The sequence below is a fragment of the Hevea brasiliensis genome, chromosome 8 (genome assembly GCF_030052815.1).
Source record: "Hevea brasiliensis isolate MT/VB/25A 57/8 chromosome 8, ASM3005281v1, whole genome shotgun sequence".
NCBI lineage: Eukaryota > Viridiplantae > Streptophyta > Magnoliopsida > Malpighiales > Euphorbiaceae > Hevea > Hevea brasiliensis.
Window position 1 is genome coordinate 14,516,302 of NC_079500.1, and position 22,092 is coordinate 14,538,393.

The window sequence follows — 22,092 nt, forward strand, 5'->3', positions numbered from 1 at the left end:
TATTTAAAATACAAACTTCTGAACTACTCTTAAAATATATAAAATTTTCAAAGACAAGAAGGAAAACTATTTAAAAAAAAAAAAGAAAGGAACACACTATTGAAAATTCCATAGGATTCTACCATGCATATGCTTAATTATGTTGCTGTAGTCAATAATAACATTATTATCATAAGAAAGGCTAATAGCAATCTTACTGATGAATTTTGAAAGGCTAGTAGCAATACCCAGATGAACAAAAATGCAATCTTCCTACTGTGCAAGCTCATATTGCTTATTTTTTGGTTTTATATATATATATATATATAATTGGAACTGCACATTCCTCATAAAGCTTAACTTTTTGTTTAGATTGAGGGAAATTAAAAAAAAAAAGAAAAAAAAAATTAATTACTCTCAAATCCCTTATTTAACATTAATAGAGAAAAGGAGAAAGGAAAAGAAATTCAATTTCTCAAATCCTTAAATAATTTGTTGTAATAATTACATTATGCTGATTTTCTCACAAATCCACAAATTAATTTATATATATATATATACACACACGTGTGTGTGTGTATTAACTTATCATGTTTGAAAAAAATTAACTTAAAATTGCTGGATGCGAAAACAGCTCTGGTGATCCAAACCACGATATCGTTTCAATAAAATGGGTGTCGTTTTGGACTTTGCTTTTCGAACTTTTTAGTTTTTGCTGTGATTTAGCTGTTGAAGAGTTAAGAGATTGGAGTTTCAGCTTCCAATTTGGCTTTCTTCATCGATTCATTTTTCTAATCCAATCGAATCCTTGAAATTGTATCCTATCAGGCGAACGTGATTTCTGTACCTGCTCTACAACTCCAATCCAATCAATTGCTTCAATTCTTATATGCGAGACCTGTGCCGTTCATCTTCTGATATCGATTTCTAAAATTTTGATCTTTGAACGCAGCAATCCGTGCATTACAAATGGCTTTGGCCGATGTCGCCAAAGCTTTCCTCGATTCCTTTGGCCAAGTAAGTTCATTTTTATTGTTGTTATCTCTATTGCTGAAAAGAATGTGGAATTGCTTATTCTTTTTTGGAGGATGAGTTTTTTATAGCTATTCGGCTTTTAATTTGGGCAGTTTTCATAGAGAGTATTACTGCATTTGTGATTATCTTCCTTTTAGAAATGGTGGGTGCCATCATTTGGCTGCAGAGGGTGGGTGGGTGGGTCTCTACCAAGTCGATGAAGATGTGAAAGTATCAAGTGGGTTTTGGTAGAAAGTTGTGAACAATGTATGAAGATGCTGCCACTTGTGTCAGGACACGCCAAGGATCAGCTTTGCGGAATTATCTTGTGCTTTAGTCATTGATGAACTCAGAATCACAGAAAATACTTGTTTTTTTTTTTTTTTAAATGATCATTTTTGTGCTGAAACCCAATCATAGGTTAACTAGGAGTAGGAGAAATGGAGGACCGCCTTTCAAGTGTAGTGCTAGCACCAAAATAGAATATATATACATTGTAATTTAGCAAATGTAATGCTATGTGAGTGAATTGGATTAAATTAGATGTGGTAGAAGTTCTGCAAAGTGATTTCTTATGCATGTTGGTTATCTTACGCAAAGGAATGGGATGAAAAAGGATGATTGTATGAGTAAGGAGAGAAGTCCAAAGGGTGTCCTATGTGATCATAATCCTTCCTAGTTTGAAGGAGAAGTATACAAGACTGAAATTTGGCTGTCTATGATATATGGCAATGAATGTTTGGCAGTGAATAACTAACAAGACTATAAAATGATTGTGATAAAGATGTGGATGACAAATGAATGTGGGAAATATGAGAAAGGATTGGATTAAAAATTATTGCATTTTAGGAGAGTGAAAGTTCTGCCTATGGAGAATAAGTTGAGGAAGGGGGTTGTTTGACATGGTTTTGGTCATATCTCACGTAGAACAACAGATGCACCGGTACAAAAAATTGGGCATGTCCAGGATAAGAGGATTGAACAACACTTGAGAAGACTGAGGATGACCTGGGCTAAAGTAGTTGAGAAGAAATGAACATGGTTAAATCTTTTTGAAATATGGTCCTAAACCAAGTAGAATTGAGGAAAAAAGTTATTTATACAGCTGACCCAACTTGATTGGAATCGAGGCTGCATTGAGTTGTAATGATCATCATCTCTTAGATGCTGAAATCTGGTTTCTGGCTCTCTTTGATAATTATTCTTCATTTAAAACCATTTATCCTAGCATCACGCATGCTTTTTTTTGGATCGTGCATCATGCGTAGTATGTGTTCTCCTGATTATTGTTGCTTTGATATTATGTAAGACATGTCATCTCAGCACCTATGGATTTCAATGTTTTTTTTTTTTCATGAGAGCAATGTTTTACTCTTTTTATGAATATCTTATATTTTAGGAGCTATCTCTACTTTGTTTCAGGGCTCTCTCTCTCTCTCTTTGTTTGAAGGGCTTCACATGCATGCTTACGTGTCTATACTTACAATGTTTGGGGTCATCCCCCTTGCTTTTATATCTTTCTAATTTCTTATAAATAATCACCTTTTTCATTTTCTTTTGCTTATTTTCTTTTTTTCCCCTTAATTTTTTATAAGTTGATCTGCTTTAAGATTAACTTCCTCTATTTGCTTTTTAGATGTCAGAACATATTGAGGGTGCCATTCTTTACCTAGATTCTGGATGCACAGAGAGTTTCCAATTTGCTGGAGGTTTTCCTATATTATTAGACCTTGGAGTTCGGGCTGTTTGTAGCCTAGAAAACCTGTGTTCTCTTGATGTGGTGAGCATTTTCATTTTGATGTCTCTCACATCATATTATATGAAAATTTTGCTTGACACCTAAGGTGAAAGACGTAAATTGAGAAAAATATTGTGATTTATCTATACATGGTAATATAGTGTATATCGTGTGCTGATATAAAAGGATATTTTACACATAATAAAAATGATAGACAACAGAGGAAAAACCATATGACATTAACATAGTAAGCTGCCTTTTTTATTTGTTCAATACAATAGACCTACTGATCAAATGATAATGCATAACTTGGAAAAATTTTACCATTTGAACATTAGGGCATGCTATACCTAGATAATGAGCCGAATGAATGAACAAAGCAAAGGTGTAATATAGAATTAGTATGCCATCTACCAGATTGCCTATTTTTTCACGTTTGTGAAGTAGAAAACTGATATCATTTCTTTTAAATTTTAATCTAGAACCTCTGAAGGCTGTAATTATCTACACTCTTTCTTTATCCAGGTGATTAATTGGAATGCAAATTCTGATCCTGCAACTAAAATTGTTGTTATCACATCTCGTCTACTCAGCGATGCACATCGGTATATCTTACGTTGCCTAAGCACACATCAATGTGTTCAACGTTTTACAGTATACACATCTATCTCAGAGGTACTTCTTTTTCATTATACTTTTTGATTGCTTGGTTTTCCTTTTGTTTCTGCGCTGAATTCGATCCAAGTGGTCTAGTTTTTGTTCTAATTTCCTACGCCATCTGCAAGTGATGAACTTGCTGGCTTTTGCTTTTTCAAGTTATTCTCATTCATGTTTTTTGTATCTAAAATCTATTTTTCATACTGTCATTTTATATGTCTAAGCTTGCAAATAATGTAACAAATATATTGATCATCAATATCCAGCCCTGACTTTTCTTTTCAATAAAAAGTAGATTTGACTGAAAGCTACTTGAAAGGATGAAGGTGCTTCTCATTTTCTTGGTCTGACATAAGAGCAACACTCCCCCTGCATCTTTCTCCTTTTTCTTTCATTGTTGCCCTCTCATTTGTGATCATGATCAAAATATATCAATAAGAATGTGCTAAGGTTGATGAAATCCTTAAAATGAGAAGTTTCGCAATGGTATTTGAGGGCAAAAAAATTAAAATTATTTGTTCCTGACCAAAAGGCTGAGGATGTTAAGGAGGATAATGACTACCTGAGAAAATTAACTAAGAAAACAAGGAATGCTTCTGACAGGGATTCTTGATGCCTATGAAGGATAAGCTGAGGGGAATTATTTATATGGTTTGGCCTCCTACAACAAATGTCTAATGGTGATATGTTAAATAAAATATGATTTAATGCATTTTGAATGTTTGAAAAGGACCAACAAGAGGCAAATGGTCAAATGGATGGAGAAAAATTTGGAATAATATGATTACCAGTTCTTAAAGGAGAATTAGATCTAGACAGGGTTGGATTGCGAGTAGTGGTATATGCAGCCAGTGGCACTCATGTGAATAAGGCTTCATAAAGTTGAGTGTCTTTCTCATTGCTTCTGTGCGTCCGTATCAGAACCACATGAATAATACTTTGTGTCACTTAGTATAAAATTCTCTGTTGAGGAAAGCTGAGTAGCAGCAGCAGCACTAGTAATCGAAGAATCTTCTTCTTTTTATTTTTTCTTTTTTTTTTTTTAAGCAAGCAAGCAATCACCTTCCCCTCTGTTTAAAAACCTAATAGGATTAATTTAAATTGTTTGGATTTGTTTAAAATAAAATAAAGAAAAGAGTTTTCCCCATTAATGCTTGATAAGATTGTGGAGGATAACTATTAAAAATAATTTTAACATTTATAATTTTCTGCTTTTCAATGGTATGGTTTTCTTCTGTTGCCCATATTTTCTCTCTGGCCATTGGCTTGTACCCTTGAGCTAAAATATCAGCATCCTATTCTCACTAATCTTTTGTAAAAGAAGGAAAGCTGCTATTTTCTTTGAAATGCAGAGTACAGTAAAAAAAAAAAAAAAAAAAAAAAAAAGAGAGAAAAAACCGACCAACTTTGCCAGAATATAACAGACTTGATTCATCAATAGCCTGATTTCCATAGTTCAACTAGGGTGCTTTATTGAGGCTAGATTAGTTTATATATAGGAAAGAACCTCTTGAAATCTGAATATTGATGAGAAATTAACAGTTGAAGAACAAGTCTTAAACAAAGTAAAAATCATCTTGTAATGATCCTTGGCTAGAAGTCCTTGCTTATTCTCCCTTGGTTACAAAGAACTTGACTTTGAAGATTCTGCTTGTTGATGATAATACTTTGTTGAAAAGAAATGTTTGTTTGGGTTGGAAAGAAATCTATGAGACTGAAACTTTTCATAACAGTTTATATTATCAACAATAGAAAGTATCTGAGAGGTTATCTAGCATAGTTATTAAAAGCTCAAGGCGCACTAAGGCGCCAAGGAGTCTTGGAGCCTAGGCACAAGGCGCAATGCGCAAGCGCGCACCTGAGCTAGGTGAGGCACAAAAGTAAAAAATTTAAAAAATCCATAAAAGTCAAATTAATGTGATGCTTTTCTTTTTTTTCTTTGGCATATATCTTGAATTGGGTTTGTTGGTTTGAGTGTAAGTAGTAGTTTTTTTTGCTAATGAAAGTGCTCGCTGAAGATGGAAATAAAGGAGGCATGCCTTTCCAGAACCTTGTGCCTAGAACAAAGGCGCACACCTAGGCATATAAGGCGCTAGGTTTCGAGCTTGGTGAGCCTTGAGCCTGAGGCGTGCCTTTAATAATTATGTTATCTAGCACTATTATTCAAATTTACTGTTAATATTCTGCATATTGTGGTTACATATTATAAATTGCTTTTTCATTTGTAGATAGTTCATTCAGCATATCCTGATTCACCTCTGGGACCTGATGCATTCCGTGAATATGAATCCTTGCTTCTTCAAGATTATGAGGAGCTCATTAAGAAACGTGGGACAAAATCTGGACTCTCAAAAGATTATGACTTCCAAGAAAATACAAACTTTGAAGATGAAGGGTGGTCACATCTCACATCCAGTGAGGAGGAAGTCCCTCACCTTGGAGCTGCTTCAAGTGCAAAAATTTTTTCTGGAGATGATGAGTACATGGAAGATGCAGGGCAAAAGTTGGTTGTTTCAGTGCATCACTTCCCCATGATTTTTTGTCCCTTGTCACCTAGAGTATTTGTCTTGCCTTCAGAGGGTTCAGTTGCTGAAGCATGCTTATCAATTGAACATGAGGATTCAATTAGTCTGGGATTGCCTCCCATAAGTTCTGGAGTGCCTCCTGATGGCGATGATGTCCCACCTGGGGCACTTCTCACTGCACATTTTCTTTACCATCTAGCTGCGAAGGTAAGAAGTTCTATACACATGCTTAATCCTAGACATTTTGTTCCCTTGGTTGTATCATGATATATTTTTTTTTTACTTGTGTCTCTTTTCCTTGGTTGTTTAAGCCAATATCTTTATCCTCAAATATATTACTCATGTAAATATGACCGCAATAGGAAAAAAATTGCATCCTGTGAAAGGTGAGATCTTTAAACTCTTACATCCAAAGTTTACCCTTACATATGAAGTAGCGTTGAAAAATTATTTGCATCACGCACATGGGAAGGTTAGAACAGTGAACAAAGAAAGAGAGAGAATAACAAACACAAGGAATTATGTGGTTTGGCAATTTGCATACATCATAGATAACCACCTGCGATTTTACACTGTGAAGGAGAAGAATATAAGTACCTAATATTCCCATTATTGGAAGCATTGGTTTCCTGTATACATGCTTTTGACTGTGGGTATATGCAGCATATTTAAAAAAGTAGTCTAATGGAAAATCATACGTTTCTTCTGTCTGCTTATTGCTCTTTATATATATATATATATATATATATATATATATATATATATATATATATATATATTTAAGTGTGGTGACAAGGGTTTCTTTTCTAAAATTTGTAGATGGACCTGAAAACGGAAATATATTCCCTTGGTGATTTGTCAAAAACTGTTGGAAAAATTATGACAGACATGTCAAGTCTTTATGATGTAGGCCGCCGTAAACGTTCTGCTGGGCTTTTACTCATTGATCGCACCCTTGATCTCCTTACTCCATGCTGTCATGGGGATTCGCTCGTTGATCGCATGTTTTCATCTTTGCCCCGAAGAGAAAGAACAACATCTTATTCCCACATGAAAGGCTCACAAACCCAAGTCAAACTTGGTCCTTCTATCCTAGAACGTGCTTCTCTTAATGTTCAGATACCACTTGCCAAAATATTAAGAGGAGATTCTGAAACAAATAATTCTTCCCTTTTAGAAAGGATTGAAGCTTTTCTAGCAGGGTGGGATGACAGTAGCTCTGCTCCTCAAAGTATAAACTTGGTTAATCTCTGCAATAAAGCTCAGGATGAAAAGTCTACTCCATCTGAGGTTCAGTTGCTTAATGGGTCCTTAGTTTCTACAGAAACTTTTCGTGGAACACCATATATGGAAGCTATATTTGACAGAAGAACAAAAGATGGGGCATTACTGGTAAGGAAGTGGCTTCAAGAAACTTTGCGCCGGGAAAATATTGCCATTAATGTGAAAACTCGCCCTGGTTTTGCTACAAAATCAGAGTTGAAACCCATGATTGAAACATTAGCTAAAAGCCAATCCTCATCACTCAGAAACAAAGGAATTATTCAGTTAGCAGCAGCTGTACTAGTTGCCCTTGATGAATCACATTGTGCAAGATGGGATGCATTGACTAGTGCTGAGAAAATATTGAGCGCAAGTGCTGGAGATACAAGCCAAAGTCTTGCTGCTCAAATTAGTGACCTTATCCATAAGAGTACATTGTCGGCATCCAGTGGACAGAAAAGCAAAACTGAACCATTGCAAACGTTACTTTCATTTCAAGATGCTCTGTTCCTTATGATTGTTGGATATATTTTAGCTGGTGAGAATTTCCCTACCTCTGGCTTGGGTGGGCCTTTTTCCTGGGAAGAGGAGCATTTTCTGAAAGAAGCAGTTCTGGATGCAATCCTTGAAAATGCATCAGCATCAAAGCTCAAGTTTCTCCATGGTCTAACAGAAGAGCTCGAGGCCAACTTCAACAGAAAAAAATTGGAAGAAACTAAAGAAACATCACCAGATACATTAGAAATTGATGATTTTGATGATGATCAGTGGGGCAAATGGGGTGATGAAGAAGAAGATGATGATGATAAGAATAGAAAGGAAAAACAATATGGTGACATGCAGCTGAGGCTGGAGTTGCGTGATAGGGTGGATAGCCTTTTCAAATATCTTCATAAGTTATCTTCTCTGAAGAGGAGGAACGCACCATTGAGAGAAGGGACATTCTATTTGGAAAGCAACTTAGGTGGTGATCCTGACTCAAATAAGGGTTTACTCTATAAGATTCTAAGAAGCGTGTTGAGCAAAAATGATGTACCTGGGTTGGAGTACCATTCCTCTACTGTGGGGCGACTTTTTAAAAGTGGCTTTGGAAGATTTGGTCTTGGACAGGCAAGTTGCATTCCCATATGGCATAAATAAGTAGATCATGCTTCCGTACTGTGCTAAACTTGATTTTTATATTTTGCAGGCAAAACCAAGTCTTGCGGACCAAAATGTCATATTGGTTTTTATCGTTGGAGGCATCAATGGCACTGAGGTGTGAATTTCTTGGGCTTTCTGTAACTTGTTTTTGTTCAGTCGGTGCTGTTCTTTTTCCCATATTTTAAGCCGTGATATTATTATTTAAACCATACGGAATGATTATCTAGTGATGTTTTGCACCAAAGACCATACTTTGATGAATCATTCCAACTCTTTTAGCAGAACTATAACATTCAACTCACCTATGGTCTTTTTTTTTTTTTCAATCCTTTGTAAGGTACGCGAAGCTTGGGAAGCAATATCTGAAAGCGGAAGGCCAGACTTAGAATTGATCGTTGGCGGAACAACACTTCTAACTCCTGACAATATGTTTGATTTACTAATGGGAAAATATAGTTGCTTGTGATTATGTACTTAGAAAATAAAGACAAAATATCATTCATTAACATTATCATTTGGGTCATATAAAGAGTTTTTTTTTCATTTATTTATTTGACTGAGTTCATATACAGAGTTTGGTATAGCCAACTTTGCCTTTTGCTTTCCAAATAAGATCAGATCGATTTTAACCAATTCCATCCAGTTATAAATCAAACCAGATTCCTACTTTAAGAAAAAAAAAATTTTGATTGTTGAATATGATTAAATTGAATTTAACCAAATTGAATTAATTAATTAATTACATCAAAATTAAATTGGAACTGAGGGGTATCCTTCCGTCCAGTCGATTTGATTTTCAGGTTCAATTTAGAATACCCGAGAACGTGTCCGTGCCTTTGATCTTTCCGTCTCGTGACCTCAGACTCAATTTTGCTTCGAAACTAAGGGTGGCTAAGGATTCAAAATAGGCCCAGTCAAAATCAAGATTAGTACAATTAAAAACTTATTGGGACCCAATCGGTTCCGAACCAGGAAGAGGGAGCAGGTTGTGGTGCCTATTCGATTTTAATCTTAAATCAGATCAGAATTGAAATAGGAGCTAACGGTTCAACCTGACTTTAACTATGAATTAAAAGGAACAAAAAGTTAAAAATTTGTTTGAATCATTAGATTGACTCGATTCGGAATAAATTCAATTCGAATTAAAAACATGAAAGAAAAAAAAGTTAAAAATTTGTTTTTAAATGTCATCCCTGAGCTTTTCCAGATTTTTTTATTTTTTATTTTTTTTGCAGTTAAGCAAAATAAAATTCTCAGCCTCTAGCCGCCGTATCCACTTAGACCAAAAATTTTGATTCCAGATAACATAAGCATGGGATGAGGCATGCTTACTTAAAAGGTGAGTTACTAAGTTAATGCTCTCGCCAGAGCATGAGAGCAATAATGACATCAAATCCAATTTATTTAGTGATCAAATCGTTTGAATTTATTCTATGTTTGAAGGGTAAATTATGCTTATAGTCGCTGAACTATAGAGGTTGTTTCACTTCGACCATCCAATTTCAATTTGTTACAAAGAAAGTCAATAAATATGATCATAACTCAAGCAAAATGTAAATGTGCCTCTATCAATAAAGATGGCAACGGGTGAGACTTTTATAGGATATTTAACCCACTCAAACTCTAATAAGATAGATTTAAATAGTATAAAATTAAATTTATGACAATTTCGAGTTTAATGAATAATATTAATTATGCATTTGGGACTATTACGTTACTTTTTTATAATCAAAATAAAGTGAATTGTATTTTGATTTGTTTTATCAATTTTTTTCTTATTTTTTTTCATTATTGTAAATGAGTTCTTCTAATTTTATGAATTTTTTTCGAATACTTTTTTCTTAGATATCATTTTAAAAAGTTTTGGATTTATTGATATTACACCAATTAATAACCCAAGATTTCAAACTTTTATTAAATAAAAAAGAGATTCACTAAGCAAGAAAACTATAGATGTAAGATATAAAAGGGGAATAAATATTTTTTTTTCCATTTTTTCATTTGTGAATTTTTAAGAAACTCATCGTATTTATTGATTCTATATGATCTAATATTGCTATCAAGCATAAGTTCTATTACAATGTTTCGAATTTATGAATTCATTCCTTGTTTTTTATTTGTGAGTCAGTGTTTAGTTCTTGAATTTTGAATACTTAAATTTTACATGTTGGGTATCTGTTATATAAACATTTATATATATATTTAATTAAATATAAAATATATTTTTTATGATAATATTTATAAATTTTACATATTTTACTTTAAATAAAATAGAATTTAAATATTTTATGCAATTATTAAATTTTTAAAATATAAATTATTAATAAAAAATATTTTAAGTTGAATTATATTATTTTAACAAAACAAAGCTTAGTGACTGAATTGAAAAACTGATTATAGTTGAGGGACTATGATGATAATTATGCTATGTTTATGGATGGATGGATTTGGTCTAAATTTGGGCTAATTTAAAATAGTTATTTCAAATCCAAATCCTTTAATCTCATAAAATTTTCTCCATCAAATCAATATTAATTAGTTATGATTGGATATTAAGGGAAATTATTAAACATATTTGGAGTATTATAACACTAAATATATTGTGGATCTCTTATCAATAAAAAAGATGAAATATTATTGAAGAATTTTTATGGCTAAAATAGTGTCATGATCTCAAGAGAGGATTAATTTTTAATTGCTAATTGTATAAGAGAATAATTTTATTACAATATTTTAAATTTAAAAGTTCAATTTGATTGTAAATGTGGTATGACTATTTGTTAATATTTTTAATGGAAAAATACTTATGTAAGTTTCTATATTTTCAGTCAAATGTCAAATAGGTCTAAGATCAAGTTTTGAATTAAATAAGTCTATGTATTTTTTATTAAAGTCAAATAAGTTCTCACCTAATACAATATTATTTTTTTAATAATAAAATATTCTTTTCTCTATTTTTTAATATTAAATATTAAATATTAAAATAAAAATTTTAATATCAAACAATTTTTATTCACATGTTTTCCAATTTTTAAAATTTTATTTTAATTAAAAATAATAAATATTTTCAATTTTTAAAAATTAAGAAAAAAAATTTATTATTAAAAAAATAAAATTTTATTAAGTGAGAACTTATTTAGCTTTAATTAGAAAGTACAAAAATTTATTTAATTCAAAATTTAATTTTGAACCTATTTAATCCTAATTAAATATTACGAGCTTGTTTGGCATTACTGTTAAAACTGCTATTGAGAAAATCACTTTTTAAAATATACTAGTCAGAAAGTATTAAAAAATAATTTAAAGTTAAATTTGATAAATTTTAGTCATAAGAACACTAAAACAATAAAATAACTTTTTTCAATAGTATTTAAAATTATACTTTCATTCAGAAAAGTAATTTTGACTCTTCAAATGTAATGCCAAACAGGCAAAAATAAATACTTAAACTTGAATCCATCGAGTAAACATTATGCATTTAACTAAAAGAGCTCCTACGTTAAATAGGGTTATATAGTGCTATTTTAGGTCGTCCATTATTTAAAGTTGATCATCACTTTGTCGATAATAATTTAGTGGGGTAAATATATTAGAAACTCTAATTACAATAATAAAATAAAGAAGATTATAATTGACCATCCTCAATATATAATATTCGAACTATGAGAAGAGAACAAAACTAAATTTTTTTTTATTTTTTATTTTACTTATTTTCAAAGCCAAATTAAGGTTAGATATATTAGATTGGAATTGCTAGCTAGCTCTACTCTTTTATGATTTTAGTTGATAATTCTTCTATTGATTAGTGAATCAAAAATTCGTTGATCCCACAACTGAAATGTTTCTCTCATGGGTTACTACTTACAAAATCTTTATTTTTATTTTTAATAAATTTTATTTGTAGATATTATATAAAATAAAAATTATATGATATAATGATGATTCCTATAAAACATTGTTTTATTCTTACTTTAAAAATATATATTTTTTAAAATTTTCAATGACCTTTGTAAAAAAATTTCTAAATAGAGGAGCTTTATCATTTCTCTACAAACTTCTGTTTCTTCGCTATTTTTCTCATCTTTTTTTTTTGTTGTCTCCTTTTCATTGATCTTTTATTTGCGTGCTACCGATGAGTGTTTTTACTGGTTGCAGCTCTTATCATTTATTTTCTATTAGTTTTTTTTTAATAATTTTTAGATATGTATCTGTTTAGAATAAATTTTAGATATATTATCTTAGATATATCATTATTAATAAATTTTAAGTGAATAAATTCTCAAATATATCATCGTAGATAGATCTTGAGTTTTTATTGCATTTTCTCTCTTTTAATGGAGTTATTATATATGTTGTTATTAGGGTATTTTGTTTTTATAGGAAGAGTATTCTAGAAATACAGATTTTTCATTCAACTAGGGATTTAAATTTAAAAGTTATCTAACGGAGCTCGTAACTTTTGGAGGCTATCAAATTTTCTAAATTCTTTATATTAGTTTTTGTATTAGTACTTAATTTTATTTACGCAAAGATATAATATGTTAGATTTTTTTGAGAAATGTTAAAAAAAAATGTCTTGTTTAGTTTATATTATCAAATTAATTTATTAAGAAGTAGGTTACCTAGGTGGTACTTGGTAAGTTGTAATTTCTTAATTAAGTGTAATATAATTTATCATTTTATTTTTTAATTTATTACATTTTAAATTATATTGTGGACATTATTATTTTTTAAAAAAATTAGTTTATATATTAAATACATGTATATCATATTTATAAGGAAGTAGATTCCTTGTAAGTATGCTTCTTATAAAATATATTTTCAATAATTAGGTAGAGCATTTTAAACAGAACAAGGTGAAAATTTAACAAATTACTGTATTTTATTTAATTTTAAACATGAAACTCAGAGAATATTAGACCACCTCAAAGTTTTATAATTTTATTTTAAATATTAAAATTATAATTCAATAATCATTATTAAGTGACAGTTCTTTCTTTTCTTTTTAATTAATAAAAAAAATTAACCATAAATGCATATATTTTCATACTACATTTAGACTCCATTTATTTTATAAAAAATATTTTTCTAAAAAATATTTTCCTTATTTTTTAGTGTTTAAGACACTCAAGAAAATTAGTTAATGAAAAATTTTCTTGATCAAAGGAAAAACTAATTCATTCTTAAGGACAATGACTTTCATTTTTAAAAATATGATGTAATTTTTTGTTTTTAAAAACTGAAGCAGTACCATACTACACAGTTCAAAGATTTGACAAGATTCACAGAATCTAACAGATATGGACACTGATACCAAGCTTATTGATGAACTTGGAAGCTCGTGTAAAAAAGATTTTTATGGCAAGAACATCGACTTAGACTATTACAATAACAATTTGAGTCCAAGGCTGGTACATCCCATTTTCAAATTTCATTCTAAGAAATTCAATATTAGGCCAGGTAGCTCTTTTTTTCAGATAGCATAATTCCATATTATTGGACCAAATAGTGAAATTGAGCCAAAAGTTGTTTATGGGCTGAATTATTTTTTGAAAATAGCATAATATCATCAATGTAAATCAGGGCACTATAAAGAATAGGTTCAAAGATTCGAAAGCGCTACTGATCACATGTTTTTTCAAGAGTGGCTAACGTCATTTGATGAGTTTCTCCCAGAGTTACCTGGGTCATGTCTTTACAGGTTGCCAAAATTGCTCTCTATAATTCAGGTTGTAATTGTTCGGACAAAGAAGCAACATAAATCTGTCTCAAGTTGACATCATTGCATCTGTTTAATAGATAGTATCTCTGAGACATCCTTTGATAATGAAACTCAATATCTTTCTTTTCTAAAGAGCAGCATTTCATCTCATAGTATTCTTATTATACCTGTCCATTATAGAGTGTATAGTTTCTAATGAATTTCTCATAAAGAGCATTCATAACTCCTATAATCAAGCTTGGTACATAAAATAATTACATATGATTAATTTAATATTACAACAAAAAAATAAAAATATTTTAATATTAAAAAATATTTTTCGTAATAAATTTTTTTTATATACAAATTATTTTCTGTGAAATAAATGGAACCTTAAAATCATTATGTAACACCCTAGGCAAATCCCACATCGGCAAAATATGGGAGAGATACTAGGTTTATAAGTTGGCGGTTCGTAACCCCTAGTGACGCGTTTTAAAACCGTGAGGGCTTACCCAGAGCGGACAATATCACTAGTGGGCCGGGCCATTATATTTGTGGTATCAGAGCCGCTCCGCGTGCAACCTTAGGCGATAGTGGGGCAAACCTCAGCGAGGACGCTGAGTCCCATAAGGGGGGTGGATTGTAACACCCTAGGCAAATCCCACATAGGCAAAACACGGGAGAGATGCTGGGTTTATAAGTTGGCGGTTCCTAACCCCCTAGTGACGCGATTTAAAACCGTGAGGGCTTCGGCCCAGAGCGGACAATATCACTAGTGGGTCAGGCCATTACATTTGTGGTATCAGAGCTGAGTCCCATAAGGGGGGTGGATTGTGACACCCTAGGCAAATCCCACATCGGCAAAACACGGGAGAGATGCTGGGTTTATAAGTTGGCGGTTCGTAACCCCCTAGTGACGCGTTTTAAAACCGTGAGGGCTTCGGCCCAGAGTGGACAATATCACTAGTGGGCCGGGCCATTACATTTGTGGTATAAGAGCGGACAATATCACTAGTGGGCCGAGTCGTTACTTTTGTGGTATCAGAGCCGGGCCATTATTAGGGGTTACGAACCCCCAACTTATAAACCTAGCATCTCTCCCGTGTTTTGCCGATGTGGGATTTGCTTAGGGTGTTATGCATTATTAATAATCCTAGTCGTTTGAGTGGGCAAAAATATCTCATTGCAGTGAATTAGCCGCACTCACCAGATTCCTCTTTGTTGGCTAATTAATTAAATTATATCTATATTTTCTCTTTAATCATAGTTAGCCTATATACGTAATTCATATTATTTCACTCATATATATTTTATATGTCAAATTAATTAAAATAATAATATATTTAGAAACTAAGTGATTTTTTAAAAAATCAATCAATTATTATCAAAAATAAATAAAATAAAATTATTATATCATAAATAAAACATTCTAACTAATTGATATTTTGAAAATTTTTATTTAAATTTAATTTATTATAAATTTAAGATATAAATAAATAAAATTTAAATTTTATTATATATTTTATATTTTAAATTATAGAAATCAAATCTAAAAACGAAAGATGTTTTAATATCTTAGCCAACAACACATCAAACGCAATAAACAAGTAGGATTCTCCATTAATTAAAAAGATGCTAAGACAATATTCCCCATAAGCACACATCATAATCACAGAGCATTTGAGCTTACTTTTGAAAAGCATACAGAAGAAGTGGAGGAATATTTTGATTTTCACTCCTGGTTTGTCCTAGTCAGACTTCAATGGCTAAATAATATTATTTATCTTACAGGTGAATCTCCACTCTTTTAATTTTTTTTACTATTCTTTAATTTGATTTATAATTTAATTTAATTTTAAAAAGTTTAAAATAATTTATAAAATTAAATGTTAGCTCATCGATTCTTATAAATTAATTTAAAATTGATACATTTAAAATAATTTAATCAACTTAATTTTAATTTAAAAATTAAATAAATTAAATTTATTTTTCAATAAATTTTTCTAAAAAGTTAAAGTCATTCGAAAAACTATTCAGCCGAATCTAACTCAACATGAATAAAATTATATATAAAAAAGAAAAAGAAAAAAAGAAGACCGGAGAAAACTTAAACATGAATTGCCACCTCTATATATAGGTTCTGATGATGAAGGATTAAAGTTGTGGGCGTGCATGGAAATGGAAGGAGATAATTTTCAGGGTGAAGAGGGGAATTTGAGAGTAAAAAGAGACAAAAATATTATATTGATATTAGAAAATTCAAAACCCTACTTCTTGTGTATATTCAGCAATTTCTGTTATTCAGCTTTCAACATAATTTCTAAGGTCACTCTTGATAAGGGCATGAGTCGTTATGTTCTTGTTGCGTATGGACATGCTTTTGGGACTTTAACCACTGCTCTTCTCGCACTCCTCTTTGAAAGGTAATTTTTCCTCTCTTTTTATATTTAATTTGCCTATTATTATATAATTATTTTCCCTATTTTCATTGTCAGGATGTTGTCCATTAAAGTCTTTCAGTTGATGGATGTTTTGTGCAGGAAAAATGAAAGCAAAATCAGTTTACCCGTTTGTGTAAACATCTTCTTCTTGGGTCTTTTTGGGTGAGTATATATAAATATATTTTTACCAGTTCGGCAATAATAATTGTTCTAATAGTTATCGACTGTTTTACTAAAGATAAATATATCTAGATATTAGAGTTAAAGTTATTCAAGTTTAAGGTATTTAAAGTTGATATTTATTTAAATTTTTTTTTTTTATAGTAGGTTAGGTTGAATCATCTCCATTGAGTCATTATAGAAATTAAAATAAATTTGAGTCTATTAATTTATAGATTATGGATTACTCTGAATTGAAATATTAATTTTTATTAATTTAAGTTAATATTAAGTTGATTAATTCAATCAAAGAGTTATTTTTTAATTAAGTTTGCAGATTGATTTTAATTTAACCTCTCATTTTTATTGATCATTTAAATTCATAAAAATTTATATTTTATGCAAATTAGAAGTCGAATCCAAAATAGCCGTCTATACTTCCTTCCCCCTTCCTTAAGCCCATCCCATCCATTTCAAGTAGAATAATTAGGCCTAACCTGAGTTAGTTCAATGATTAGAAGTATATTATTTACTTGATAAATTTATGTTCGAGTTTTATAATCTATTTCTATTGAAAATTATGCTACATATATAAATTCACTTTTTCTCCCACTTCAATCATTCTATTTTATTCCATTTCACTCTTTCTTCTCTTTTCTTTCTCCCATTCTTTTATTCTTTCTAATCTTTTTTCTTATCTTGGTCATCTTTTTATATCTTCTTCATTTTCTTCTCTTTTCTTTTCTTAAATTCATTTTTTTCCTTTTTTAGTTTTATTTTTCTCTCAATTCCTTTTTCTCATCTTCATCATCATTTTTTTCTCATTTTTTCTCTAGTTTCATTATTTATTCTCTCATTATCCTCCTTTTCTTCAACTTTTTCTTATTTTCAATTTTTTTTTCACATCTTTTTCTCGTTCTCTTTTTCTTTGTGATTTTCTAAAATTGTATTATTTTTCTATAAGTTTCTAAGAAATTTTTTTTAATAATTTTATTAAAATTAAGAAAAAAATTTTATTATTAAAAAAATAAAATTTTATTAAGTGAGAACTTATTTAGCTTTAATTACAAAGTACAAAAATTTATTTAATCCAAAATTTAATTTTGAACCTATTTAATCCTAATTAAATATTACGAGCCTGTTTGATATTGCTGTAAAAACTGCTATTGAGAAAATCACTTTTTAAAATATACTAGTTAGAAAGTATTGAAAAATAATTTAAAGTTAAATTTGATAAGTTTTAGTCATAAAAACACTAAAATAATAAAATAATTTTTTCCAAACTACTTTTTTCAATAGCATTTAAAATTATACTTTTATTCAGAAAAGTAATTTTGGCTCTCCAAACGTAATGTCAAACAGGCAAAAATAAATACTTAAACTTGAATCCATCAAATAAATATTATGCATTTAACTAAAAGAGCTCCTATGTTAAATAGGGTTACATAGTGCTATTTTAGGTTGTCCATTATTTAAAGATGATCATCACTTTGTCGATAATAATTTAGTGGGGTAAATATATTAGAAACTCTAATTACAATAATAAAATAAAGAAGATTGTAATTGACCATCCTCAATATATAATATTCCAATTATGAGAAGAGAACCAAAATAATTTTTTTTATTTTTTTTACTTATTTTCAAAGCCAAATTAAGGTTAGATATATTAGATTGGAATTGCTAGCTAGCTCTACACTTTTATGATTTTAATTGATAATTCTTCTATTGATTAGTGAATCAAAAATTCGTTGATCCCACAACTGAAATGTTTCTCTCATGGGTTACTACTTACAAAAACTTTATTTTTATTTTTAATAAATTTTATTTGTAAATATTATAAAAAATAAAAATTATATGATATAAAAAGAGTTTTATCATTTTTCTATAAACTTCTGTTTCTTCGCTATTTTTCTTATCTTTTCTTTTTTGTTGTCTCCTTTTCATTGATCTTTTATTTGTGTGGCTACTGACGAGTTTTTTTACTGGATGCAACTATTATCCTTTATTTTCTATTAATTTTTTTTAATAATTTTCAGATATGTATCTGTTTAGAATAAATTTTAGATATATTATCTTAGATATATCATTATTAATAAATTTTAAGTGAATAAATCCTCAAATATATCATCGTAGATAGACCTTGAGTTTTTATTATATTTTTTCTCTTTTAATGGAGTTATTAAATATGTTGTTATTAGGGTGTTTTATTTTTAAAAGAAGAGTATTCTAGAAACACAGATCTTTCATTCAACTAGGGATTTAAATTTGCAAGTTATCTAACGGAGCTCATGACTTTTGGAGGTTATCAAATTTTCTAAATTCTTTATATTAGTTTTTGTGTTAGTACTTAATTTTATTAACGCAAAGATATAATATGTTAGATTTTTTTGAGAAATGTTAAAAAAAATGTCTTGTTTAGTTTATATTATCAAATTAATTTATTAAGAAGTAGGCCATTTTGTATTTTTTTTAACAAATGAAATAACTTACCTAGGAGGTACTTGATAAGTTGTAATTTCTTAATTAAGTGTAATATAATTTACTATTTTATTATTTAATTTATTACATTTTAAATTATATTGTGGACATTATTATTTTTAAAAAAAATTAATTTATATATTAAATACATTTATATCATATTTATAAGGAAGTAAATTCCTTGTAAGTATTCTTCTTATAAAATATATTTTCAATAATTAAGTAGAGCATTTTAAACAGAACAAGGTGAAAATTTAACAAATTACTGTATTTTATTTAATTTTAAACATGAAACTCAGAGAATATTAGACCACCTCAAAGTTTTATAATTTATTTTAAATATTAAAATTATAATTCAATAATCATTATTAAGTGACATCTCTTTCTTTTCTTTTTTATTAATAAAAAAAAATTAACCATAAATGCATATATTTTCATACTACATTTAGACTCCATTTATTTTATAAAAAATATTTTTCTTCCGTATCTTTTAGTGTTTAAGACACTCAAGAAAATTAGTTAATGGAAAATTTTCTTCATCAAAGGAAAAACTAATTCATTTATAAGGACAATGACTTTCATTTTTTAAAATATGATGTAATTTTTCGTTTTTAAAACCTGAAGCAGTACTAGACTACAGTTCAGAGATTTGAGAAGATTCATAGAATCTAACAGATATGGACACTGATACTAAGCTCTTTGATGAACACAGAAGCTCGTGTAAAAAGATTTGTATGGCAATAACATGGATTACGATGACTGGACTATTACAATAATAATTTGAGTCCAAGGCTGGTACATTCCATTTTCAAATTTCATTCTAAGAAATTCAATATTAGGCCAGTAGCTCTTTTTCAGATAGCATAATCCTATATTATTGGACCAAATAGTGAAATTGAGTCAAAAGTTATTTATAGGCTGAACTATTTTTTGAAAATAGCATAATATCATCAATATAAATCAGGACACTATGAAGAATAGGTTCAAAGATTCGAAAGCGCTGCTGATCACATGTTTTTTCAAGAATGGCTAACGTCATTTGATGAGTTTCTCCCAGAGTTATCTGAGTCATGTCTTTATAGGTTGCCAAAATTGCTCGCTATAATTCAGGTTATAATTGTTCTGACAAAGAAGCAATATAAATGTGTCTCAGGTTGACATCATTGTATCTATTGAGATATCCTTTGATAATGAAACTCGAAATATTTCTTTTTTAAAGAGCAGCATTTCATCTCAAAGTATTATTGTTACACCAGTCCATTGTAGAGTGTGTAGTTTCTAATGAATTACTCATTGAGAGCATTCATAACTCCTATGATCAATGCTTGATACATGAAATAAATACATATGATTAATTTAACATTATAACAAAAAATGAAAATATTTTAATATTGAAAATATTTTCCATAGAATTTTTTTTATATATAAATTATTTTTTATGAAATAAATGGAGCCTTAAAATCATTATTAATAATCCTAGTCGTTTGAGTGGGCAAAAATATCTCATTGCAGTGAATCAGCCGCACTCACCAAGATTCCTCTTTGTTGGCTAATTAATTAAATTATATCTATATTTTCTCTTTAATCATAGTTAGCCAATATACGTAATTCATATTATTTCACTCATATATATTTTATATGTCAAATTAATTAAAATATTAATATATTTAGAAAATTAAATGATTTTTTAAAAATCAATCAATTATTATCAAAAATAAATAAAATAAAATTATTATATCATAAATAAAACATTCTAACTACTTGATATTATGGAAATTTTTATTTAAATTTAATTTATTATAAATTTAAAACATAAATAAATAAAATTTAAATTTTATTATATATTTTATATTTTAAATTTATAATAAATCAAATCTAAAAACGAAAGATGTTTTAATATCTAGCCAACAACACATCAAACGCAATAAACAAATAGGATTCTCCATTAATTAAAAGATTCTAAGACAATATTCCCGTAAGCACACATCATAATCACAAAGCACTTGTGCTTACTTTTGAAAAAGCATACAGAAGAAGTGGAGGAATATTTTGATTTTCACTCCTGGCTTGTCCTAGTCAGACTCCAATGGCTAAATAATATTATTTATCTTACTGTCGAATCTCCACTCTTTTAATTTTTTTTTTACTATTCTTTAATTTAATTTATAATTTATTTTAATTTTAAAAAATTTAAAATAATTTATAAAATTAAATGTTAGCCCATCGATTCTTATAATTTAATTTAAAATTGATACATTTAAATTAATTTAATCAACTTAATTTTAATTTAAAATTAAATAAACAAAATTTATTTTTCAATAAATTTTTATAAAAATTAAAGTCATTCGAAAAACTATTCAGCCGAATCTAACTCAACATGAATAAAATTATGTATAAAAATAAAAAAAAAAAAAAAAAGAAAAAAAGAAGACTGGAGATAACTCAAACATGAATTGCCACCTCTATATATAGGTTCTGATGATGAAGGATTAAAGTTGTGGGCGTGCATGGAAATGGAAGGAGATAATTTTCAGGGTGAAGAGGGGAATTTGAGAGTAAACAGAGACAAAAATATTATATTGATATTAGAAAATTCAAAACCCTACTTCTTGTGTATATTCAGCAATTTCTGTTATTCAGCTTTCAACATAATTTCTAAGGTCACTCTTGATAAGGGCATGAGTCGTTATGTTCTTGTTGCATATGGACATGCTTTTGGGACTTTAACCACTGCTCTTCTCGCACTCCTCTTTGAAAGGTAATTTTTCCTCTCTTTTTATATTTAATTTGCCTATTATTATATAATTATTTTCCTAATTTCATTGTCAGGATGTTGTCCATTTAAGTCTTTCAGTTGATGGATGTTTTGTGCAGGAAAAATGAAAGCAAAATCAGTTTACCCGTTTGTGTAAACATCTTCTTCTTGGGTCTTTTTGGGTGAGTATATATAAATATATTTCATCGGTTCGGCAATAATAATTGTTCTAATAG

At 29.3% G+C, this 22,092-nt stretch overlaps 1 protein-coding gene across 3 annotated transcripts; it reads left to right on the forward strand.

Moving 5' to 3' along the window:
- Positions 1 to 694: 694 nt before the first annotated feature.
- LOC110648245 (sec1 family domain-containing protein MIP3) lies at positions 695 to 8,841 on the forward strand. 3 transcript variants are annotated; one of them, XM_058151367.1, is made up of 7 exons: positions 695 to 996; positions 2,630 to 2,773; positions 3,257 to 3,406; positions 5,617 to 6,120; positions 6,733 to 8,286; positions 8,366 to 8,434; positions 8,657 to 8,841. In XM_058151367.1, the coding sequence occupies exons 1-7, from the start codon at positions 949 to 951 to the stop codon at positions 8,783 to 8,785; spliced, it is 2,598 nt and encodes an 865-aa protein (XP_058007350.1). In that variant the 5' UTR covers positions 695 to 948; the 3' UTR covers positions 8,786 to 8,841. The 3 variants fall into 3 exon arrangements, with proteins under 3 accessions (XP_058007350.1, XP_058007351.1, XP_058007352.1); XM_058151368.1 differs by lacking the exon at positions 695 to 996 and adding an exon at positions 1,203 to 2,136; XM_058151369.1 differs by lacking the exon at positions 695 to 996 and having other exon boundaries at positions 2,634 to 2,773; positions 5,621 to 6,120.
- Positions 8,842 to 22,092: the final 13,251 nt, after the last annotated feature.